General features: G+C 49.5%; 2 protein-coding genes across 3 annotated transcripts in view; one reads left to right on the forward strand and one right to left on the reverse strand.

Annotated features, from left to right (window-relative positions):
• STEAP3 (STEAP3 metalloreductase) overlaps positions 1-12,962 on the forward strand; it is a gene marked incomplete at its 5' end in the record, with an annotated part of 45,719 nt that extends 32,757 nt beyond the window's left edge. For both annotated transcript variants that reach the window (XM_081095446.1, XM_081095447.1), the window contains 2 exons: positions 4,756-4,920; positions 10,427-12,962. In XM_081095446.1, coding sequence (XP_080951572.1) covers positions 4,756-4,920; positions 10,427-10,708 — 447 coding nt within the window. In that variant the 3' untranslated portion in view covers positions 10,709-12,962. The remainder of the gene's footprint in view (positions 1-4,755; positions 4,921-10,426) is intronic.
• LOC308522199 (UPF0538 protein C2orf76 homolog) overlaps positions 5,835-22,915 on the reverse strand; it is a 120,343-nt gene continuing 103,262 nt past the window's right edge. Inside the window, exon 8 of the mRNA XM_081095453.1 lies at positions 5,835-5,921. Within this exon, the coding sequence (XP_080951579.1) occupies positions 5,872-5,921 (50 nt within the window). The 3' untranslated portion in view covers positions 5,835-5,871. The remainder of the gene's footprint in view (positions 5,922-22,915) is intronic.

The following is a 22,915-nucleotide window of genomic DNA, read 5'->3' on the forward strand; positions in this document are numbered from 1 at the left end:
CTTGGCCTTTCATAGGAGAAGCGGATGCCACGCTCGAGGCAGGGAAGCAAGATGCCTGCTGGAAATGAGGGGAAGGGGAAACTATAGTCACAAACCTTTAAAACGAGCTTGCTGCGTACCAGGTGCTAGTGTAAAGGCCTCACACCCTCAGTGTGAATTCATTTAACCCTTCTCCCACCCCTATAAGCCAGTGTGCTGTACTACCTTTATGTTGCATATGAGCCACAGAGAAGTTAAGTAACTTGACCAAAGTCACACAGCCAGTAAGTGGCAGAACTGGGATTCAGATCCAGCCGCCCCCTGATCCATGCTCATAACCAGACCGCTTTCTGTAGGGGAAGCAAGTCCAGATGAAGAGTTGAGTGGATGAACTCAGGTCATTATCTCATTCATTCCCTGAGCACCTTCTCTCCAGGTCCTGGGGTCACAGAAGGGAATGAGACTAGATAGCCTGGTCCCTTCCCTCGGCTGGGCGGGGGGGGGGGGGGGGGGGGGGGGCGGGGACCGGCAGGCTCTGAAGGCCAGAGCCCCTCTTTTGTCCTAGGGCCCTGATGTGGATGTAGATCAAGGCCTCTCCTAGTGCTAACGTTTTTGATTCTTTGATGATATTTTCTTCTAAAAAGGGCGGCTCTGCGCGGCTCCTCTGGGACTGGCACCGTGTTTGCTGCCCAGGAGGTGGCAGATCTGAGTGGCAGGCATTTCAGGCAGTGGGTGGGGATGAAGGTAATGCTCCTCCCCCGAGCCCAAGGCAAACCCCGGCCCTGCCCACACACAGCCTCCCTAAGTTCTCCCCCTGCCAAGGTTCTACTGACAGGATGCCCACCCTGTGTTGCCAAGATGCAAATAGTAGGGCACAGCGGGCACATGCCAAGCAGCTTCCCCGAGTTCCAAAGCCCTTAGGGCTGGAGGCCCTGGTGGAGGTTGCCAGGCAACCATCACTCCCAGAGGACTGGATCACTCTCCGAGTAGGAGTAGTGCAGGTCTGTCACACAAAGGGGCTTAACCTTGGCCTGCAGAGCTCTGGAGGGCAGAGCAGGGGTGATGTCAGGGAGCGGGTAGAGGAAGGCGGGGCTAACAGAGCAGAGCTGCCCAGTGGTGAGCCGCCTGGCCCGGAGGTGCTCTAGCAGATGCTGAGTCTGCGGGTCAGCCTTGTTCTCAGGCGCTGAGACGGGACATCGAGGCTGTTCTGCAGTCAGCGGTCACAGCAGGGCCTCCGGGTGCCTGGTGCGTGGCTTTCCCATCCTGCCCTGGGGCCTCCCCTCAGGGCCTCCAGGTGGGTGCACATTCACCATCCCGGCTGCCCTGTGGGCCTTTGCGGGAGGGGATCGCACTAGCCAGGGTACTGGAGGCAAGGTTTCCCCCACGCCCCTGAGGCCACAAACCTGGAGGCAGAGCTGCATCCCAGCTGCAGAGAAAACCTCTGACCATGTTTGTTGACTGTATTTCTACGAACAATAACTGATATTTGCACAGTGACTTCTAGGGTGCTGTGTGGTTCCCTAGAAATGCATTTCAAGATCAGGATCAAAGAAAGTGTTTAACCAACAGTTTTCTTCTCGCCCACACCCCGGATCTAATCTTGGCTGCCAGGGAGAACTGTCTAAAACTCACATTTGACCATGTCACTGCTGAAGAGCGCTCAGCGACACCCCACCACCCTGGGGTAGTGACAGACTGTTCAGCTTGCAGCCTCCTCACCCAGCCGCGTCTCCCCACTGCTCCCGTGACCCGTCCCACTAGGTCCCACACTGTCCTGTGAATGGGCAAAGCTCGTTCCTCTGGGCCTGGGCTCCGCACCTGGAGACAGCTTGACAGCCTGACAAGCTCCTGCTCATCCTTCACAACCCTCCTGCTGTCCCGCTCCCAGCCCATCTCCCCCATCTCCGTGCTCACCTCCATCAAATGCATGCTGTGCACATGTCTCTGATGTTTCTCATGCAACACTGTGCTCACTCATTTGCACGTCTGTCTTCCTCCGTGACCGGGCCTTCGCTGCTGGAGGCCATGTGTGTGACACAGACTCCCACCACATGCTCACTGAGTGGCTGATGGTTAACGGGCCACACAAAGCCAACACCAGGTGTCTCTTAAGGGGAGCCCCTGTGGAACTTGGAGCGAGAGCCAGCCCACCTGCCCGGTTCTCAGTGGGACAACAGCACCAGCCACTGACACCAACCACCTGCTGCGTGCCAGTCACCCGTGGCCTGTGCCACGGACACCCTGCTCTCCGTCCTGGCGATAGCGCAGTAAGGAAGAGGCAGCGCGGCCGTTAGCCAGGGCCCCCAGGCTGCCCCAGGCAAAGTTGGCATGGACTCCAGCCCTGGGACTGTGAGGCCATCCCCCACCACCCAGGCTGCCCTTCCACATCCAGCCTCCCCTCCTCCGGGCCGGCACCACTCTCATCCCATCCATTGGCCACCTGGGGACACAGGGAGGGGCTGGTGCCGCAGCCCCGCTGGTCCTCCTGGCCCTGCAACCTGCAGGGGAGGGAAATCCCACGCGACTGCCGCCACCATGGTATCTTCTGCTGATGAGCAACTCTCATCAGTCTCCAGGTGGCCGCGTTGATGAGCTCTAGGACAGTGGTTCTCAGCCTTGGCTGCACATTAGAATCACCTGGGAATCTTTTTAAATTCCTGATTTCTGGGCCTCATCCTCCGGAAATTCTGTTTCTTTGTGATGGGGCGAGGCCACAACATTAGTAACAAAGAAACAGAATTTCCGGAGGGTGAGGCCCAGAAATCAGGATTTTAAAAAAAGACTCCCAGGTGATTCTAATGTGCAGCCCAGGCTGAGAACCACTGCCCTAGAGGGAGAACTACCAGGGGGAGTGGAGAGCTGTCAGCTGTGTTCCAGCGTGTGTGGCGCTGGTCACTGGGAGCCCCGACTCCAGCTCTGGGGTTCAGTAGGCTGGGCGAGACTCACCGGCTATGGAAGGGAGCTGGATCCAGATCCTCACGCAGGCTCCACACCACCCACTGCTCCCTCGTGACCCCCTCCGCCCTCCCCAGCACCCCTGCAGACTGGAAGTATTACAGGGAAAAACAAGACATTTTGCAAGCAACTGGGGGGTGTGTGTAATCATCCAAACTCCGACTGGAGACATGAGCTGCCTGATCTGACCGCCATGCACAGGCAGTGACTAAGGAAGCAGACGCTGCACAACCTGCACCTACAGGACTTCGCGGTGGTTAGACAGGAGGGTGTGATAAGACTTCCTTGGGCTCAGTTACGCAGGTGCCATCTGCCCTCGGTGCTGAGTCAGCCACCTTTCCAGTCAGTCCGCTAGCAGCAGTCCCAGGGTTTTAGACGTGACCTCACCAACGCGCTCAGGTGGATGAAGGAAGCCCAGGGTCACACATGACTTGTCAGGACGAGAAGCTGGGTCCCCAGACTCCTGGTTCTTTTGAGGCTTAAAGACACCAGAGTGGGCCAGCCTGCCCTTAAATTAGAACAGACGCAACCATTCTCTCAAATTGCAGGATAAGTACCCAATGGATGGCATTTTCTCCATTTTTTATATTTTCATAAGCTACTCAAGCATTCTGCTCAGCCCACTAGATAACTTTTTAATGTTATATCTGGTTACTGGGCTTGGGTTTTTTGGGGGGTTTTTTTCCTGCTGAAATACTTTCTCAAAAGCCTGTGTGAGTCACTGTGTTGTGCGAAGCAGAGGCCTGGCTGCTGGCGCGCTGTCACGGTTCCTAATGGGAAGACTTCCTCCCAGGCTGGATAAAGCCCCAGCGCGTCACGGTGTTTCTCAGAGAACACCTTGGCTTCCAGGACTCCGCCACCTGCTCTCGGTGGCAAATGGCACTTCTAATGGAATGACCTTGATAAAAGCTCCTCGTGTGTGCGCTGTGTGCCTGAGAGTCGGCCGGGCTGGGAGGAGGCTCAGCTAAAGACACGCTGGGTGGGGAGGAGGGTAGAAACCTCCAGGCCCACGGGGATCCCCGATTTGTTTGTCCCTGGAGCTCGGGGGAATCCCAGAGCTCTGTGAGGACAGGTTTCCGGGTGCTCTGCAGCCCAGGCGTGATACACAGGAGGTGCTTTATAAGTGCTTGCTAGGGTGCTTGGTGAGTGTGTCAGTCCCTGTGGCCTGGCAGTGGTAAGCCAAAGCCACATGCCTCCGACAGAAATGGGGGTCTGGGTGGGAAGGTGGGAGTTGGGGCGCTAGTGTCTGGGTGTCTCTGTGTGCCCTGAGTGTGAGGCAGTGGCAGGGCAGGTTGGGGGACCAGGAAGGCAAAGGGTCAGAGAGCAAGCAGGTGGCAGAAACAGGGGCCCACCTGGCTGATGGGATTCCGAGCTAGGAGAGTTCCTCCCTCGTTTGGGGGACTCGGTGACATGGTCGTGTGCGCAGGGTCTGCTTGTCTGCTGACTTCTCTGACTCTCGCCGGCTCATGTGACCGTCGGGCTGGCTGGCCCAGGCAGATCTGTGAGAGCCCCAGGGAGGGAGCCCAGGTCTTCGGGGCCAGTCTGCCTGGTCCCGTCCTAGCTCGCCGCCTCCTAGCTGGTGTGACCGTGGGGAAGGAACTTCGCCTCTTTGCCTCGTCTCCCTGTTCTGTGCGACAGGGAGAAGGAGACCTCGGCCTCGGGGGTGGCTGTGAGACTTTGATGGCCTGACGCCTGGAAACGCTTAGAGCAGAGCCAGGCCCGTGTGCGTGCGGCTGGCCGTCACTCCGTGTCTGGCATCTGAAGGCACTGCTCGCCGCACCCCAGGGCACGGTGTTCACGTTCTCCTTCCGTCCCCATCAGGTCTTGACCAACAAGAGTCACCTCTGGGTTGAAGAGAATGTCTGGCGGATGGAGATCTACCTCTCCCTGGGAGTGCTGGCCCTCGGCACGTTGTCCCTGCTGGCTGTCACCTCCCTGCCGTCCATCGCAAACTCGCTGAACTGGAGGGAGTTCAGCTTCGTTCAGGTAAAGCAGGGCTGCCGTGGCAGTGAGCCTCAGCCCGGCCTCCCCCGCCTGGCGTGTGCCAGCACCTCCCCCTTTGCACACGGCCTCGGTTGTGATCATCTACACAGCAGGACTGCTCAGTCAGGTGCCAGGGCTTCTGGGCCCGGCCCAGTGCCCGATAAAGGGCTGCCTGGGACCAGCTCATTCTCCTGGCATCTGGGGAAGCAGATATAAGCGTGTGAGAAGAGTAGACAACAGACCACTGAGCCCTGGGTTAAGCAGGGTCAGTTTCACAATTCTTGAGCTTCCCAAACCAAACCTCATGATGTGCAGTCACTGGACATCACTGGCGGGGGGTCAGTGGGCCAGAGAGTGAGCCTAGCTGACCACCTAGCACCTCCTCTCAACCCAGCCCTGTGGGTCCTGTAACCCTGGAGGTGAGCATTGGGAGGTGAGCACTGGGAGGATCGCCCGTTTATAGCAGATGTAACACAGCATCTCCCAAAGGACCTCCTTCCCGTGAGAAACCCAGAGAAAAGGAGGTCTGTAGTCAAATGGATCTGAGAAAAGGTTTGCTGCCCCCCAAGAGAGACACAGTGCACTTTGGCACACTGGAGATTCTAATAATGTCTACAACACAAACCTTGATAACCAGACTTCTTTTTTTAATGTATTTTTATTTATTTCAGAGAGGAATGGAGAGGGAGAGAGAGATAGAAACATCAATGATGAGAGAGAATCGTTGATCAGCTGCCTCCTGCACGCCCCCTACTGGGGATTGAGCCCCCAACTCAGGCATGTGCTCTGACCAGGAATGGAACCCAGGATGCTTTCATCTGCAGGCCGACGCTCCATCCACTGAGCCCAACAGGCCAGGGCAATAACCAGACTTTTCTGAGCACTGTCTGCACTCCACAGAATACACTTGAGAAATGCTGCTCGTGATGAAAGGTCCTTTATGCATTTATTCATTCAATAACTGTTTATTGAGCACTTACTGCATGCCAGCCATCGGGCGAGGTCTGGGTGTGACAAGGAACAAGACAGGCATAGCCACGTTTCAATGATAAGGACATCTGAGACGGACTTTTTCCACATGGTTGGCATCTGCCATTGTTCCCAGGCAGAACGCGTGGCAAGCTCCCGGTGTTGGTGGGTTAACTCTCCCCTCTCACACAAGGAGCTGACGAGGACTGGATTCCACCCCCGCTATGGTGGCAGGCCGAGGGCAGCTATCGTATCCACCCCCACTGTCAACGAAAACCTGTTGCAATCTTCTCTCTGCAGTGAGGACAGAGTACGGGATTCGAAGAGGGACACCGACAGTGCAGGGCTCCATGTAACCCATTCATCGCCCCTGACTGGGACCACTTTCACAGCTCAGAATCAGCCAGCGCTGTGGCGGTTTCTTTTCTGAGTGAGTCAGTTTCTGAGTCTCACTGGCTCTGCTCATCTCAGCAGGCCCCTGAGGAATGCTCAGGGCTGACACATGCCGGCATTAGAGGGGAAAAAGAATTTCATTTATTGGCCACTAATCCTCCTGTGTCGCACACCCAAAGCTAGGATTTTCCTGTTCCTGCCCGGGTATCCCGGGGAGCCTGGTTTATCCACAATTAAAACAGACTGCAGTTGCTTCTCTCACCAGAAAGTTGCTCCCTTAAGCAGCCGCAGATTACAAGCCGGCCACCAGCTGCCCAGGAAAGCCGGAGGATTTGGATTTGTTAACCAAACTGACTGGGGCCTCAGCAGCCACACTCCGCTTTACATATTGAAGAGTCGAAAAGACAAATATGAAAGTCCCCCTGCCACTGCAGGAGCAGCGGGATTGGCGGGCGGGAGGTGGGGAGAGAGGCAGGGCTTTACTTGTGGAGATCAGTTGCCAGCATTCTGTCCAGAGAAGCAAATGCCCTGTCTCCCCCAGGAGTGCTGACAGGAGGGGGGCTGTGAGTGCCCTGGAGCCCGAGAGCACATCCTCCCAAGCCTCTTGTAAAATGGAGCTAGTGCGCTACAAGGATGCTCTGAGCCACTGTGAGGGGTTATGTGTGAAAGAGAAAAAGCATTTTGCTATTATTCTTACAGTATGCAGCCGCATTTCCATTATCTCCGACTAAGCTACCAATCAGTAGGAGGCAGGCGGCGAGAGAGGTCAAGGAACTCCGGCCCTGGGCAGGAGAAGTCCAGGTCACCGTTTGCAAACTGTGATTGATACTTATTGGTGGTCATGAAATCAATTTTTGGCTCGCAGCCAGCCTTTTAAAAACATGGAATAGAGTAGAATGGGGAAGAAAGCATCAGAGGGCTTTGCATGTTGCATTTTTTAAGTTGCAATGATTCAGTAGTTCCATATACACGTGTCACACCTGGTTGTGTACTGGGCAGTGATGTGTGATTCTGACTGTGAGCCACCATCAAAAACGCTGGAAGGCACAGAGCTCTCTCTTCGAGAACTACGCAGGGTCCTCCCTGACCTCTGAGAGCAGATGCCTGGGGGTGGCTTGGGTGGCTCTGGCAGTTGGTTTCTGCTGGCTCCTGGGTGCCTCTTAGGTGTGCATGATGCAGTCCCTCTGAGGGAGGGGACACAGGTTGGAGCCAGCAGACCTGAGTTTCAGTCCTTCGACCACCTCCCTCTGGCCCGGTACCATTAGACAGTGTTTGAGCCTCTCAGAGCATCTGTGTCCTCACTTATGTCTGTGTCCACGTCCTCTGGCCATTGGCAGTATTTGAGTTGAGGACAGGGAGAGTGCCTGAGTGGAAGACATGTAAGAGTCCCAAGGCCAGCGGTGGCTGCCTGATTGCTGAGGCAAGCTGCCGTCTTCTGTAAAGTTAGCATGGCCAGTGAGGAGCAAGCCAACCCCAATGCCTTCCCCTGCTACACACGATCCAGCAAGCCACCGGGCTTATCAACTGGCTATGGAGAAGCCATGGCTCTCCGTGGGCCCAGCTGACCCCTGGGTCCTGATTGATTTATTTAGCCAAAAGCTTTCAAAACAGTGCATTGGTTCCATAGAGGTGGCTTGTGCGTACATTTGTCCTTTTGTTCCCGAGGCCATCTTCAAACTATTAAATTTGGATTTTTGTTTGTTTGGATGGTGGTGGTGGAATTGTTTTAATTTGGTTTGGGCTGTGCTAACTGCTCCTAATTAAGCCAGTTAAACATCATTAGATCGCAGGAGAGGGCCCAGGATGGCAGAGTAGGTGGATGCTGCACTCACCTCCTCCCATGAACACTAAATTGCAACTAAATTACAGAGCAATCAACCTGGAGAATCATCTGAAGACTAGCTGAACAGAAGTCATATACCTAAGGATATAAAAAAGCCACGTCAAGGAGGGGCAGAGACACAAAACGGCTGGCCCCACACCCACGTGTGGCAGTTGAGAATCTGAAGGGATGTCTCAGCGGCAGAGGCCCCCTCCCTGAGGAGTGAGGGGTGTCAGCCTCATGCTGGGCCCTCGAAGAGGCTGCAGAACCAACACACCCACTGGCTGGCCTCAGACCACAACAGAGCACCACTCAATTGATCCACAAGTAGCACACCCAAAGGGAGGACTAAGCAGGTACCAGACCCTGCTGGTGCAAATTCCATTTCATGGGGTCTCCACACAGTAGCTCATACACTGTGGTGGGGTCAGCCACACTCATAGACATGCTAGCAGCAACAAGGCTGAACTACAACCGGAGGGCCCACATAACCCACACAAGGGACACTCCTGGAGAGCCCGGCTCAGAGGATCAGGAAACTGTGCCACTGGGCCCCACAGGACAACTACTAGATACTGCCACCATCCAATACTGAAGCAGATCTGCCGAATACATAGAAAAGACACAGAGAGGCAGCCAAAATGAGGAGACAAAGAAACATGGCCCAAATGAAAGATGAAGATAAAACTCCAGAAAAAATAACTAAACAAAATGGAGGCAAGCAATCTACCAGATACAGAATTCAAATCACAGGTTATAAGGATGCTGAAGGAACTTAGTAAGAACTTCAACAAGGAGCTAGAAAGCATGGAAAAGGACATAGAACCCATAAAAAAGGAATCTGTCAAAAATGAAGGATATAATAACTGAAATGAAGAATACACTAGAAGGAATTAACAGCAAATTAGGTGAAGCAGAGGATAGAATCAGCAATTTGGAAGACAAAGTAACAGAAAACACCCAATCAAAACAGAAAAAAGAAAAGGAATTTTAAAAATGAGGATTGCCCTAACCGGTTTGGCTCAGTGGATAGAGCGTCGGCCTGCAGACTGAAGGATCCCAGGTTCGATTCCGGTCAAGGGCATGTACCTTGGTTGCAGGCACATCCCCAGTAGGGGGTGTGCAGGAGGCAGCTGATCGATGTTTCTCTCTCATCGATGTTTCTAACTCTCTATCTCTCTCTCTTCCTCTCTGTAAAAAATCAATTAAATATATTTTTTAAAAAAATGAGGATTCTTTAAGGGACTCCTGGAACAACATAAAGCCTAACAACATCTGCGTCATTGTGGTACCAGAAGAGAAGAAAGAGAGCAAGGGATTGAGAACCTATTAGAAGAAATAAGAAATTAATATTACCCTAACCTGGTGAAAGAATTAGACACGCAAGTCTAGGAAGCACAGAGAGCCCCAAGTAAGATGAACCCAAAGAGGCCCACACTAAGACACATCATAATTAAAATGCTAAAGGTTAAAGACAAAGTGAGAATCTTAAAAGCAGCAAGAGAGCCACACCAGCCGGGTGGTGAAGGGATTTAGAAGTACAAATTAGTAGTTACAGAATGGTCACAGGGATGTAAAGTGTAGCAGAGGGAATGTGGTCAATAATATTCTAATGTATGTATGGTGTCAGATGGGTACTGGCTTTATCTGGGTGATCGCTTAGTGGGTTGTATGATGTCTAATCACTGGCTTGTACATCTGAAGCTAATATTGTGTGGCAACTGTAATTGAAAAATACACAATTATTTAAAGTCAAAAAATAAATTAAAAAGTCCTCTGGTAGCCACCAAAGGTATGAATAACAGTTACTTTATTGAATCCTTATGAATCAGTCAGTCCTTATATACCTTCAGGATAGAGGTATTATTCCTGTTTTTCTGCTGGGGAAACTGAGGCTCAGAGAGTTTAGGTCAGTGATGGCGAACCTATGACATGCGTGTCAGAGGTGACACACGAACTCATATTTTCGGTTGATTTTTCTTTGTTAAATGGCATTTAAATATATAAAATAAATATCAAAAATATAAGTCTTTGTTTTACTATGGTTGCAAATATCAAAAAATTTCTATATGTGACACGGCACCAGAGTTAAGTTAGGGTTTTTCAAAATGTTGACACGCCGAGCTCAAAAGGTTCGCCATCACTGGTTTAGGTAGTGGTAAGATCACATGGAGAGCAAGTGATAAGGCTGTGATTTGAACCCAGAGCCTTGACTGCTAAAGCCACACTCCTTCCTTCCCCTCTGCCGGGCAAGCAGGGGGCCATTGGTGGACTCACAGTGCCCGCCAGCCCCTGGCCCTCACCCCAGCCTTCTCTCTTCCGCAGTCCACTCTGGGCTTTGTGGCCCTGGTGCTGAGCACCCTGCACACGCTCACCTACGGCTGGACCCGCGCCTTCGAGGAAAGCCGCTACAAGTTCTACCTGCCGCCCACCTTCACGCTCACCCTGCTGGTGCCCTGCGTCGTCATCCTGGCCAAAGCCCTGCTCCTCCTGCCCTGCTTGAGCCGCCGACTCTCCAGGATCCGGAGGGGCTGGGAGAAGGACAGCGCCGTCAAGTTCACGCTGCCCGGGGACCACGCCCTGGGCCAGAAGACGAGCCACTTGTGAGGACTTGCAGCTGGCACTGCGCCTGTCAGGGCTGCTTTCTTACTATGGCGTAACTGTGCACAAACCGGTGGTTTGAAGCTCAAATTCCTGGGTTGCAAATGTATTTAGTAATATTCAGAATGACACACACGCGTGTGCGATGCATAGGTTCATATATATGTCATATATATAACAGGATTTGCAATTATACTCACTAGCTAAAACGTTCAGGCCCTGAGAGTTCAACCTGCAGATCTAAAAGCAAGCGCCAGGTAAGGAGAGCAGCGGCTCGCGCTGGCATTGGCGGAGATGCACACACTCTTTCAGCCCAGGAAAGGCCATGCGGGGCTGGTCCCTGGTGGACTTGGCCCATTTGTGCCTCGCACCCCCCCTTGGCTGCTTTCCCAAGGCGTTTGCAGAGCTGGGCTCTCAGGTGGCAGGGCAGACAGGGTCGGGGTGGGGGATCCTGGTGTCTGTGCCCTGGGACCCAGTTGAGGCCCTTCCTTTGCCAGGTGGGGAAGGGGAAGGAGAGTGGTTGGGCTGAACGGCTCCCCCTACTCCACCCTCAGCTGGGAGATGTCCCCTCACAGCCAGGAGTCACCACCGCTGCAGATGGGCCCTCCTGTGGGCGTGGGAAGGCACCTCCTCCCGGAGGCCTAATGGGCCCATCTTGAGAACAAGTGGAATTTCTCTCCTCCTTGAAGCTGGTGATGACCGGTCCTGGGACCGCTGTGCCTTCTCCCTTTAGATCCTTAGCTTGAGTGTCTGCAGGAAGCCTGGGGCAGGCCCCGCCACGTCCATGTCTGCGTGGGGAGGGGACCCAAGGCTTGCTCAGCGCAGCAGCTTCTCTCAGGACCACCCCCCAACACACACACACACACCCCACGCCAGGGTCTGCAGGGCTGTGTGTCTTCGTGGAATTGGTCCTGTGGGAAACACAGGGTCTCTTCCAATGCCCTCTGCTGCCCCCGGGCACAGAGCCTGCCTCTGAGTGAGCACTCAGAAAGTGCCAAGTTCCTCTTAAAAGAGGGGCACATTTCAAAACAGCTGAGGCGTTTTTTCCACCAAAGCTACAAACTTGAAATTTGCTGCCACAAAGCATAAGAGGCTGGACCACAGCCAGGGCCACAGGACATGTGCCCTTGAGTCATATGCCATCCCCGCCTGATTCACTCTGAAACTGTGTTTACTTCCCCTGTGAGTGCACAGTTCTCCCCTGAGGGCCCCCCCCCATCCCTCCCCCGCCCCCAGCTCCTGGCAGAGCCAAGGTGTCTGTCATTTCCACACAAAGCCCTTGGACACAGAGAGCAGGAGCTCCTGACCCTGCCTGAGACCTCGGTGAGGCACTGCGCCGGGTCACGCCCACATTTCTTAGGTCTCCTTGGCCAGGGGACTGCAGGCAGAGGGTGCCCTGCCTGGCGGGAGGGGGCGGGGGGCAGGCTCCGTGAGCTCATGTTTGCAGCTCATCAGGGTCTGTTAGTGAAAAGGGGAAAAAAGCCAAGTGCAAGACATCTCATTAGGTCAGTGACTGGGGAGGCGGGGTGAGAGGGGGCGGGGAACAGCCAGCAAAGCTGTTGCTTCCTGCAGATGCTGCCACCCGCTGCTCCTTGCCTCCTAACTGGGCCCTGGTGGAGCAGCCTCAGTGGCCCCCAGAGGTCTCTGTGAGTAGGAGGGCGGGCGAAGCCGCGGTTTCAGCACTTGCTGGGCAACATGAGGGCCCATGCTTCCTGCTGACAGTAGCAGGGAGAACATGGGCTGCTGCAACCCACCAGGCTTGCCAGCCCCAGTGCATATTGGCTGCCTTCCTTCTCCGAGCCTCCCTGAGCCTGGGCACTGGTCCTTACACCAAAGATGCCGACACAGCCAAGTCCAGTGCGCGCCCTCCCTTCCCGCCACCTCCCACTGCAGGCGCTCAGCAGGGAAAGGATGCCCAGGTGGGTGGCGGGAGGAGCGGGTGGGAGGACCTCCCCACCCACCAACTGGGTAAGCAGCCCATAAAAGGCCGGTGGCTGTGGGCCTGGGCTTGGCCTGGACCTTGTGTCTGCTGCTCTTCCCTACCTCACCCAGCAGCTGGCAACAGCACCCCCAAGAGAGCGAGCCACTCTTAGAGCCTGGGCCAGTCCGTATGCCTCTGGGTGCACAAGTGCCTGAACCAGCGTGCTCTGGGAATCCGAACTGCCACGTCGGAGGTTATGTTTAAAATGTATGCATTGAAAGAGTCGTTTTTACCTGTAGAGCTTGTCTAAGAAGCAGCGAAAATAAATATCTGCCCTTTGAATCTCAGGCTTTTCTTTCTGTCCTGTCGCTCACTCATTCGTTCCTTCATAGAGTGCAGGTGAGCACAGAATGATCCAGGCTACAGCTCACCTCTGAGGAAGACCTGCAGCAACAGGCCAGTGAGGAAACCTGAAGACCCAGGAGACAAAGTGCAGGGGGAGTGGGAAGAGCACCAGCCCGCAGGGGCTGGGAAGGCTCCCCCGAGGGAGCGGTGTGCGCGGTGCTCCGAGGCTGCCGCCTGGGATGTGGGCTCGGGCAGCAGGGCCTCTAGAACTGGACTGTGCGTGAGAGTCGCTTAGGGGTCTTGCTCACACACGTTCTGGCTCGTCGGTAGGAGCGGAGGCCTGAGACTCTGTACTTTTTCATTTTTCATTGAATTTCCTGGGGTGACACCGATTAACAAAACTGTACAGGTTACACGAGCGCAATTCCACAGCACGTCACCTGTACACCTACTGTGTGTTCACCACCCAAGCCACGTCTCCTTCCATCACCATTTGCCCGCCCCCCATACCCTCGTCCAGCTCCCCCTACCCACCACCCCACACTGTTATCTGTGTCCGTGAGTTTTTGTTTGTTTTAAATATATTTTATTGATTTTTTACAGAGAGGAAGGAAGAGGGATAGAGAGTTAGAAACATCCATGAGAGAGAAACATCCATCAGCGCCTCCTGCACATCTCCCACTGGGGATGTGCCCGCAACCCAGGTACATGCCCTTGACTCGAATCGAACCTGGGGCCCCTTAGTCCGCAGGCTGACGCGCTATCCACTGAGCCAAACTGGTTAGGGCTTTTTTTCCCCCTTTTTTCCAATCCTCCCACCCCGCCATCCAGCCCCCACCAGCTGTCAGCCTGCGCTCTGCCGAGGGGTCTGTCTCTCCTCGGCTTGATGGCTCATTTTGTTCATTAGATTCCACACAGGAGTGAAACCATGTGGTGCCGGAGGCTGTGCATTTCTAATAAGCTCCCAGGTGACAGGATGGGCTTGATCTGCAGACACTGTGTAACAGCGTTTAGATGGAGTCCTTTGTCGGCTGTGCTGTACCCAACAGCCCACTAACCAGCGCACACAGTCCTCTCTGCCCATGAGCCTTCCCAGGCCCCGGGCGCCCTGGCCGGCCTGGTGAGCCCTGCATCTGCACACTGCCCTAGGGGTGCAGCCTGTTCTCGCAAAGGAGGGAGGAAGCCAGCAGAGGCAAGGCCATGGACGCTAATGCCCCAGGTGGCCCCACCCATGGGCCTGGGTCCACCAGGAGAACAGTCACTTCGGAGACCACCCATCATGCATCAGGCTGCTCCCGAAGCAGCCAGAACTGACTTCCTGCACAGAGGGGGAAAAGGAAACCCATGTGAGGAGGCAGACTAATGGCTAAAACCGTTTCTTGGGAACAAGCATCAGAAAGAGGGCCTTGCCTCTGAGCCCATGGTAACCGTTCTCCGAAGAAACAACCGTGGCCGGAAAACAGCTCCACTACAATGACTGCACCAGGAAGAAGAACCTCGGCTTGGAGGTTCGTGTTCTTCTCTGTGTCTTCCCACACACGGCGCTGGGAGAGTTAGTGTAAAAAGAAGTGACAAAATATTTTGATGAAAAAATCACTGTTCAGGTCGCTGACATGAGAACTAAGGAGCAACCAAAATAACCTATCAGTTAAAGAGACAAATTATCATTCAACTATTTGACAAGCTGAATCTCTTCCACAAGCATTGAAGTGGCCCTTGGTCATGCAGAAGCGCGCTTGCCCGGCCCCTGCCCTGGACTCCGCAGGAGAGAGCAGAAACGCAGTCCCACCCGCCCAGCACCAACTTCTCCTAACAAATATGTTGAAAATCCCTTTCACTAACCTTCAATGAAATTCAGAAATAATGTAACCTACCTATGCATATGGTTTTTTAAAAATCACTTTAAGGTCTTCATTGAAATAAAAATTAGAAATTAATTTAGTCAAATATATACCAAAAATGAATAGTAATTATAAGTAATGTCCTTGCAATAAATGGGTTTGTTTTAAGAGAAATACAATGATGCTCAATGAAATATTTACCCTCTTCATAACTGACATTTTAAAATAAGGCTTAAAGGGGTGTGTGTGGCCCTAACCGGTTTGACTCAGTGGATAGAGCATCAGCCTGTGGACTGAAGGATCCCAGGTTCGATTCCAGTCAAGGGCATGTACCTTGGTTGTGGGCACATTCCCAGTAGGGGGTGTGCAGGAGGCAGCTGATCGATGTTTCTCTCTCATCAATGTTTCTAACTCTCTATTTCTCTCTGTAAAAAATCAATAAAATATATATTAAAAAATAATAATAAAATAAAGGTGTGTGTGTGCTTGAAACTTGGAGACTGGGGAGAAGTTAAGAAGAATGAAGACAAAGAAATGTCCACTGGATTTGGAAATATGGAAACTTTATGGTGAGAATGTCAGTGGAGTGTTGGGGGTAAAACCAAGGTTGGTAGGCGATGGGTGAGAAGTGGGGAGACGCAGACTAGTTCTACCAGCTGCCGAGCTTTGCTGTGGGGTAGCGGATGGAGGTTGGTCGGGGAAAGCTGGAGGGGGAGGGAGTGGGTGGGTTAGTTTTCCATGGTCCAGGCATGAGCATGATTTCAGTTTCTGAAGAAGAACGAGGTGAGCAGGCTGTTGACAGGGAGAGAGAATGAGCTCAGGCAGCGTCAGCACGGAGCAGACCCTCTTTTCAGATTACGAGAAAAGGCCGGGCCGCGCACGATGAGGGGAGGGTCAAGCTTTGGTGACGTGAGTGCGGAAGTCCTCTTCCCATCCTGTCTGCAGCCTTTCTACCAAAGAGCCAGTGCCACCTCTGAGAGTGACAGGGAAGGGAGGCGGTTTGGCTCTGAGGAGTGAAAAGGGAGGAAAGGTTAAAGCAAATTGTTGGAGAAAGTGAGCAGGGCACTGACCAGAGAAACATGGTGGGTTAGGCAACGACAAACAAACAAACAAACACTTGGTTATCATTTTGTTTTTGTTTGTTTTTTTGGTCTAAGGTGAAACATGGTAATTGTGTTTCCTGGAAAGTATGCAAAGGGGAGTTTTTATTCAGTTAAATTCCGTTGGTCCCACCAATTTCTGTAATAATTCCAGGGAGTTTGTTTGGGTTCAGTTTGATCTCTGATAGCTACTCAAAATGCTTTGGCTTCTTTTTTGTTTTCTGTGTCGGGAAATGAAGGAGCACAAATGGAACCTGTGGCACTCAACCAACTAAACAGCCCCCTGCCAACCCCCCGTAACGTGGACTGTCAGCCCCTTGCGTAAGTGCTGATTGCACTTCTTGGGCCAGAAACCTGGCATATTTGTACCGAACACAGAAGCTACCCTTGAACATTTAATTTTACTCAACAGTTAAAACTTTTCCCCAACTAGAATTCACTAGAGCCTTCACTTCCTGAAGAGGCTTCCTGTACAAAACAACTCGTTCCTGGGCAAAGGACACAGTTCTTAATGCTGAATTCTCCAGAGGCAAGAGAAATCCCCAGGGCAGAAGACAAGTGGGACACACACACACACACACACACACACACACACACACACAAAGAGACAAAGCCTACTCTCCCTGACTCCTGGCAGAAGCAAATTCAAGTCCTTTCTGGAGAAAAACAACATCAGATCAGATCAGCCAAATAGGAGCTCAAATCTAAAATCAACAAACTGTGGCTGAGACATTGGCAGAAACACAACCCCCACGACATCGAAGAATAGAATTATCCAACATAGAATGGTGCACCAAATATAGAAAGAGTGAAATAGAGTCATAAAAACAAGCTACAAGACACTATGAAAGTGTTGCAGGCGGTGGGAACGGCACCAGGTGTTACACCCGTGGGGTCAGACCGGACCTGGGTTCAGCAAATCAGTCCTTGAGTTCTGGCTAGGAGAGCATTCAGAGCCAAGACCCAAACTATAAGAGAACATTTACTTAGAAGATCGCAGAGGTACAAGAAGTAATTCGTAGAAGAAATGGACTGAGGAAACAAGTGGTAGAGGCAAAGGAGCTTGGAAGTGAGGACCTTAATGGTAACCCACAGTGCCTGGGGGAGGGGGCGGGGGAGAGTGCACTGGGTCCTCAGTCCTAAGGATTGTAAGGGCGGAGCTTGTAGCGGAGGTTCCAGGGGAAGATCTCAATAGAAGAGTCAGCAGTTTTCCAGGTGTGTCCTTCCAGGGTTATGGTCGCCACTGACGGGCACCAGGGCAGGGGTCAGTCAGTGCAGCTGGTCCTGAGGTCGCCTGTGGCTGGTTTTTTGCTCTTCTGGGCCTAGAACTGAAATACAACTGAGGCGTAGATGTTACACGAAGGGTGAAAAGGTCAGGGGGTCCAAACCACATGCCCAGGGATTTGCCAGGGGAGAAAAAGTCACCCTGGGGGCGAGGTCCCTCCCTACAATTGATTGTCTGTTGCTAGGCCCCTGGGGCGTTCCATCCAGGTGGCCTGCTTTACCTGGTTCATCGTCCTGCTCTGCTCATGTCTGTCTATCCTGCCCACCACAAATGCATAAATAAGTGGAACAACAAATCAAATCAATGTCTCTCTCTCTCTCCCTCTCTCTCGAATTTTAGGAAAAAAAAATTAGAATCTTCAGAAATAAAAAATTGTTAGAAACTAACATAATTTGATGAATTTAACAGCAGATTGTAAAAAATTAGTAAATTCTAAAATGGAGCTGAAAAAAAATTACCCAGAATGCAAAAAAATAAAAGAGACAAATGGATAGACAATATATGACAGGTTTAAAAATCTAGAGGTTAAAATGAACGTGTCTAATTTACTAATAACGAGTTCCGGAGAGAAAGCGGGGGAGGCAAATTTTAAGTGAAAGGCTGAGGATTTCCCAACCATAATGAAGCACTGGGATCCAAAGCAGCAGGAAGTGCAGGCCGTGTCATCAAGAGGAAAGCAAATTTACAAAATAAAATCACACAAACTACGGAGCTCTTACAAGTGGTGCGGGAGGAATTAGTGGGCCGGATTTCCCATGAGGGGGAATAAGGTTCTTCCGACATCTTTAGAAAATGAATGGGATGTGGAAGAAGGTTTTGTTGGTGTGGAGTTACGTTTCTGGGATTCCAAAGTCCCCAGTCCCTTAAGCCAGTCCTGGACGAGGTGTAGCTGGGAGGTCAGTGTCCAGAGCTTCCGTTTCATGTTGTGGCTGGGTGTGGCTCAGCATTCAGGCCAGATTAAAGTCTCTTAGTCCATGTGTGGGGTCCAACACGGCTGTGCGCCATGTGGGCACAGCCATGTGGCACAGGGAGAGCATCCCTCTGCCACAGGAGTCCCAAGAGGGAGAAGAGAGGAGCCGGAATTTCCTTAGTTTGGAAGTTCATATATTACTTTTCTTGTGCTTTCAGGGGCCATCCTATTCTGGCCACTGACTCACTCACAGGTGTGACTGATGGGCAAGCAGGCAGGCACCTTCCCACGTCACTCAGACCTGACTTGGCATGTGTCTAACTTGCCTTTGTCCAGTCCCTCCCCCATTGATCAGTGCGGAACAGACTGGAAAGTGTTAAATGCAGCTTTTGGCAAAGCTGTATAAATGGCATCCCTATATTATCTGGTCTCCCCTTTCAGTCCTTTTCTACTAAATAATAATTAGGTTATCATAATGGCATCAAAAGCAGCCAGAGAAAAATGACAGGTCATTTATAGTTGTGAAATTATAATGGACTTCTTGACAGTGTCAATGGAAGTCAGAAAATAGTGGCCTAATGCAGAAAATTCATTGTCAACATAATATTGTAAATCCAGCAAAACTGATTCTCAAGAAAGAAGGAAAATTTCAGATTTGATAAGAATATTTCAGATATACAAAAATTTAGAATTTCCCAATAGTTCTTACCCAAGGAGCTTCTAAAAAGTATACTTCAAATAGAAGAAAAGTGATCCTGGGTCCTCCAGGGTCAGAACAAATATCAACACAGACCTCAGGAACTATCCCTTCAAAGGAGCCACACTTTGATTGGATTAGTGTACGGATCAATTTATCTCCCAGGGCCATAAACTGGGTGTGGCCAGGGAAAGGAAGAAAGATAGCCCTGCCAATACCACTGTTACCCCAAGGCAACGGGGTATGCCCAAACTGAGCCTCTCTGAGGAGCAATGATAGGAGCAGGGAGGGAGGAAATGACACTAAAATAATCCAGCCAGTCACTGAGAAGCAAAAATGCGGGGAGAGGGGGGAGGACCAATACCTACAGTTACTACAATATATGATCTAAAATGTCCAGTTTCCAACAAAAAATTATGAGGCATTTAAGAAACAGGAAATATAACCCACACACCATGGAAACAACACAGGGAAATAGAAACTGCCTGTGGAAATTACCAGATACCAAATTCCACACAAAAAAAGACTTCAAAACCCCATTTTAATATGCTTAAAAATGAAGGAAAAATGAAGATATTCACAGGTAAACAAAAACTGTGATAATTAACCATTAGCATTCCTACCATAGAAGACACATAATGGAAGTTCTTCTGGCTCAATTAAAAGGACACTAGACAGTAACTCAAGCCCACATGAAGAAATAACACCAGTAAAGGTAACTATAGAGGTAAATATGGAAACATATAACTGTATTTTTTTATTAGTAGCACCTTCTCCTATCTGATTTAAAAGATAACACATAAAACAATAATTATATATCTGGTTGATGGGCGCAGAGTGTATAAAGATGTCATATCAGCAATAGCAAAACAAAGGAGGAAGAATGGAATGGAGTATAAAAATGCAAAGTTTTTATATATTACTGAAATTAAGTTAGTATTAACACAAACTAAATTGTTATAAATTAATATGTTAATTATAATTCCCAGGGCAACCACTAAGAAAATAATTTAAAGTATATAGCAAAAGAAATTACAAGGGAATTGAAATAGTACACTAGAAAATACAGGATGGGGAAAAATAGGTTTACAGTTGTGAATACATGAAACACAGGAATTTATTCTTGTGTTATTATTTATTAGTTATTGTATTATTTTCCATACAAACAACTGTATGTCTGCTTTTGCCCTACTCTATATTTATTTAACACAAACGAAAGAAGTAATGGAGAAAATGAAGAACAAAAAAGGCAAATTGAAAATAAATGTCAGAATGGTAGACATAAATCCTACCTTATTAGTAATTACATTAAATGTAAAAAGATTTAGCACTCCAATTAAAAGGCAGAGATTGCCAGAATGGATTTTTTTAAAAATGATCCAACTATCTACTAGCTGCAGAGACACACTTGAGATTCAAAGTCACAAATAGTTTTAAAGTGGAAGGATGAAAAACACATGCTCTGCAAATAGTAGCCGAAAGAGACTGGAATGGCTATATAATAAAAGGCACACAGACTTTAAGACAAAATTTGTTGCTGGAGATAAAGAACATTACATAACAATAAAAGAGTCAGCCAATCAAGAATACATAACAGTTACAAACACATATGCACCTAACAAGACTCCCAAAATGCATGAAGTAAAAACTGTCAGAATTGAAGGAGTAAATAGACAATTCAATAAGAATAGATGGAGACTTCAATAACCCATTTCAGTGATGGATAGAAAAACTAGACAAAAGATCAGTAAGGAAATAGAAGATTTGAACACTAAATACCAACTAGACTTAACTCATATCTATAAAACACTCTATCCAACCACAGCAAAATACACATTCTTCTCAGGTGCACACGATACATTCTCCGGGATAGGCCATGTATTAGGCTATAAAACAAGTCCCAATAAATTTTAAAATATTGAAACCATAGAAAGTGTGCTCTCCAACCATAGTAGAATAAAATTAGAAATCAATAACAGAAATAAATTTTTGGAATCCATAAATATGTGGAAAGTAAACAACATACCAATGAGTCAAAGAAATAAGAAATTTTAAATATTTTGAGATGAGAGAAAACAAAAACACACCATACTAAAAATTTATAGGATAAAAGCAGTGCTTTAGGAAAATTAGAGCTGCCGGTGCCTAAATTAATGCAGAAGAAATATCTCAAATCAATAACCTTAACAAAATAGCAAAGCAAGAGCAAAAGGAAGGGAATGGTAAGGAGCAAGGTGGGAATACATGAAATAGAGAACAGAAAAACAATAATGAAAGCCAACAAGACGAAAGTTGGTTCTTTGGAAAACAAATTGAGGCCACCGAGACCAAGAAGGTGGGGAGACTCACTGCCTTCCTCAAGAATTCCTGGGCCAAGGAGCTGGTGCTGGTCGCATCCTTCACCATCGGGGGCCTCGCTATAATTCTGCCCCCCTTCAGCCCCTGCGAGTACACCACCATGATCAACCAGGTGACACCCTACAACTGCCTAGCGCCCATCTGAGATGATGGAAACATGCCTGGATCCCAGGGCCCAAGCTTGGGGTGGCTGAAGAAACTGTGAACACCTCCACTTCCCCTGGGGCCCCCAATGAAAATGTGAAAACCGAAAAGAAAACAGACAAATTGACACACCTAGACGGACCAAGGAAAAACAAGAGAGAAACCGTCAATTACTAAAATCAAAAATGATAGCAGGGACATACTACCAACCTTACAGAAATAAAAAGAATGTAAAGGGAATACTATCAGCAATTGTATGGAAGTCACAAAGTACTGACACTGAGGGGAGAGAGAGAGAGAGAGAGAGAGAGAGAGAGAGAGAGAGAGAGAGAGAGAGAATCTGAACAAATCTATGAAAAGTAAAAAACAGAAAATCTAAACAGACCTATGACAAGTAAAAAGATTGAATTAGTGATAAAAAAATAAACAACTCTACAAAGAAAAGCCCCAGAAAAAGTCTTCACTGGTGAATTCCACCCAATGTTTAAAGAAAATTTGACAATAATCCTTCACAGATTCTTACAAAATATAGAAAATATGGGAACACTTCTTGTTATGGGTTGAATTATGTTCCCCTCACATTCATATGTTGAAGTTCTAAACCCCAGTATCTCAGAATGTAGCCAGATTTGGAGACAGGGTCTTTACAGAGTTACTGTGAGCTCATTAGGGTGGGCCTTAATGCAATATGTCCTCATAAAAAGGAAAAACCTGGTGTGGCTCAGTGGTTGGGCATTGACCTAAGAACCAGGAGGTCACAGTTCGATTCCTGGTCAGGGCACATACCTGGGTTGCGGGCTCAATCCCCAGTGTGGGGTATGCAGGAAGCCGCCGATCAATGATTCTCTCTCATCATTGATGTTGCGATCTCTATTTCCATTTCCCTTCCTCTCTCTGAAATCAATAAAAATATATTTTAAAAAGGGGAGGCATAGAAATATACATAGACATAGAAATATACATAGAAAGAACACAATGTGAAGAGACATGAGAAGATGGCCATCTACAGGTCAATAAGAGAAACCTGGACTAGATCCTTCTCTCACAGCCCTCAGAAGGAGCCAACCCTGCCGTCCCCTTGATTTTGGACATCTGGCCTCCAGAAATATGAGACAATAAATATCTATTATCTAAGCCACCCAGTGTGTTATGGCAGCCCTATCAAACTAATATACTCCCAATTCATCCCATGCAGCCAGTATCACCGATACCAAGACCAAAGACATTATAAGAAAAAAAAACACAAAACTACAGGTTAATGCCATTTATGAATATACACCAAAAATCCTCAATAAAATACTAGAAAATTAAATCCATTTTCAATTTTCATATTAAATATAACACAAAAGTGTTATAAAGCATAACCAAATGGAAAATCAATGTAACATACCCTATTCATAGAATATGGGACAAAAATCACATAATTACCTCACTCGATGTTAAAAAAGTGCACATCACAAAGCCCGACACCCTTTCACGAGAAAAACACACAACAATTAGGAATAGAAGGGACCTTCCCAACCGGATATGCAAGCCCATAGCTAACATAGTTGGTGGCGGAAGACTGGGCACTCCTCTTCTAAGGTCAGGAGGCAGAGCATGTCCACTCTCA

Source organism: Myotis nattereri (genome assembly GCF_964212035.1).
Source record: "Myotis nattereri genome assembly, chromosome: 7".
NCBI lineage: Eukaryota > Metazoa > Chordata > Mammalia > Chiroptera > Vespertilionidae > Myotis > Myotis nattereri.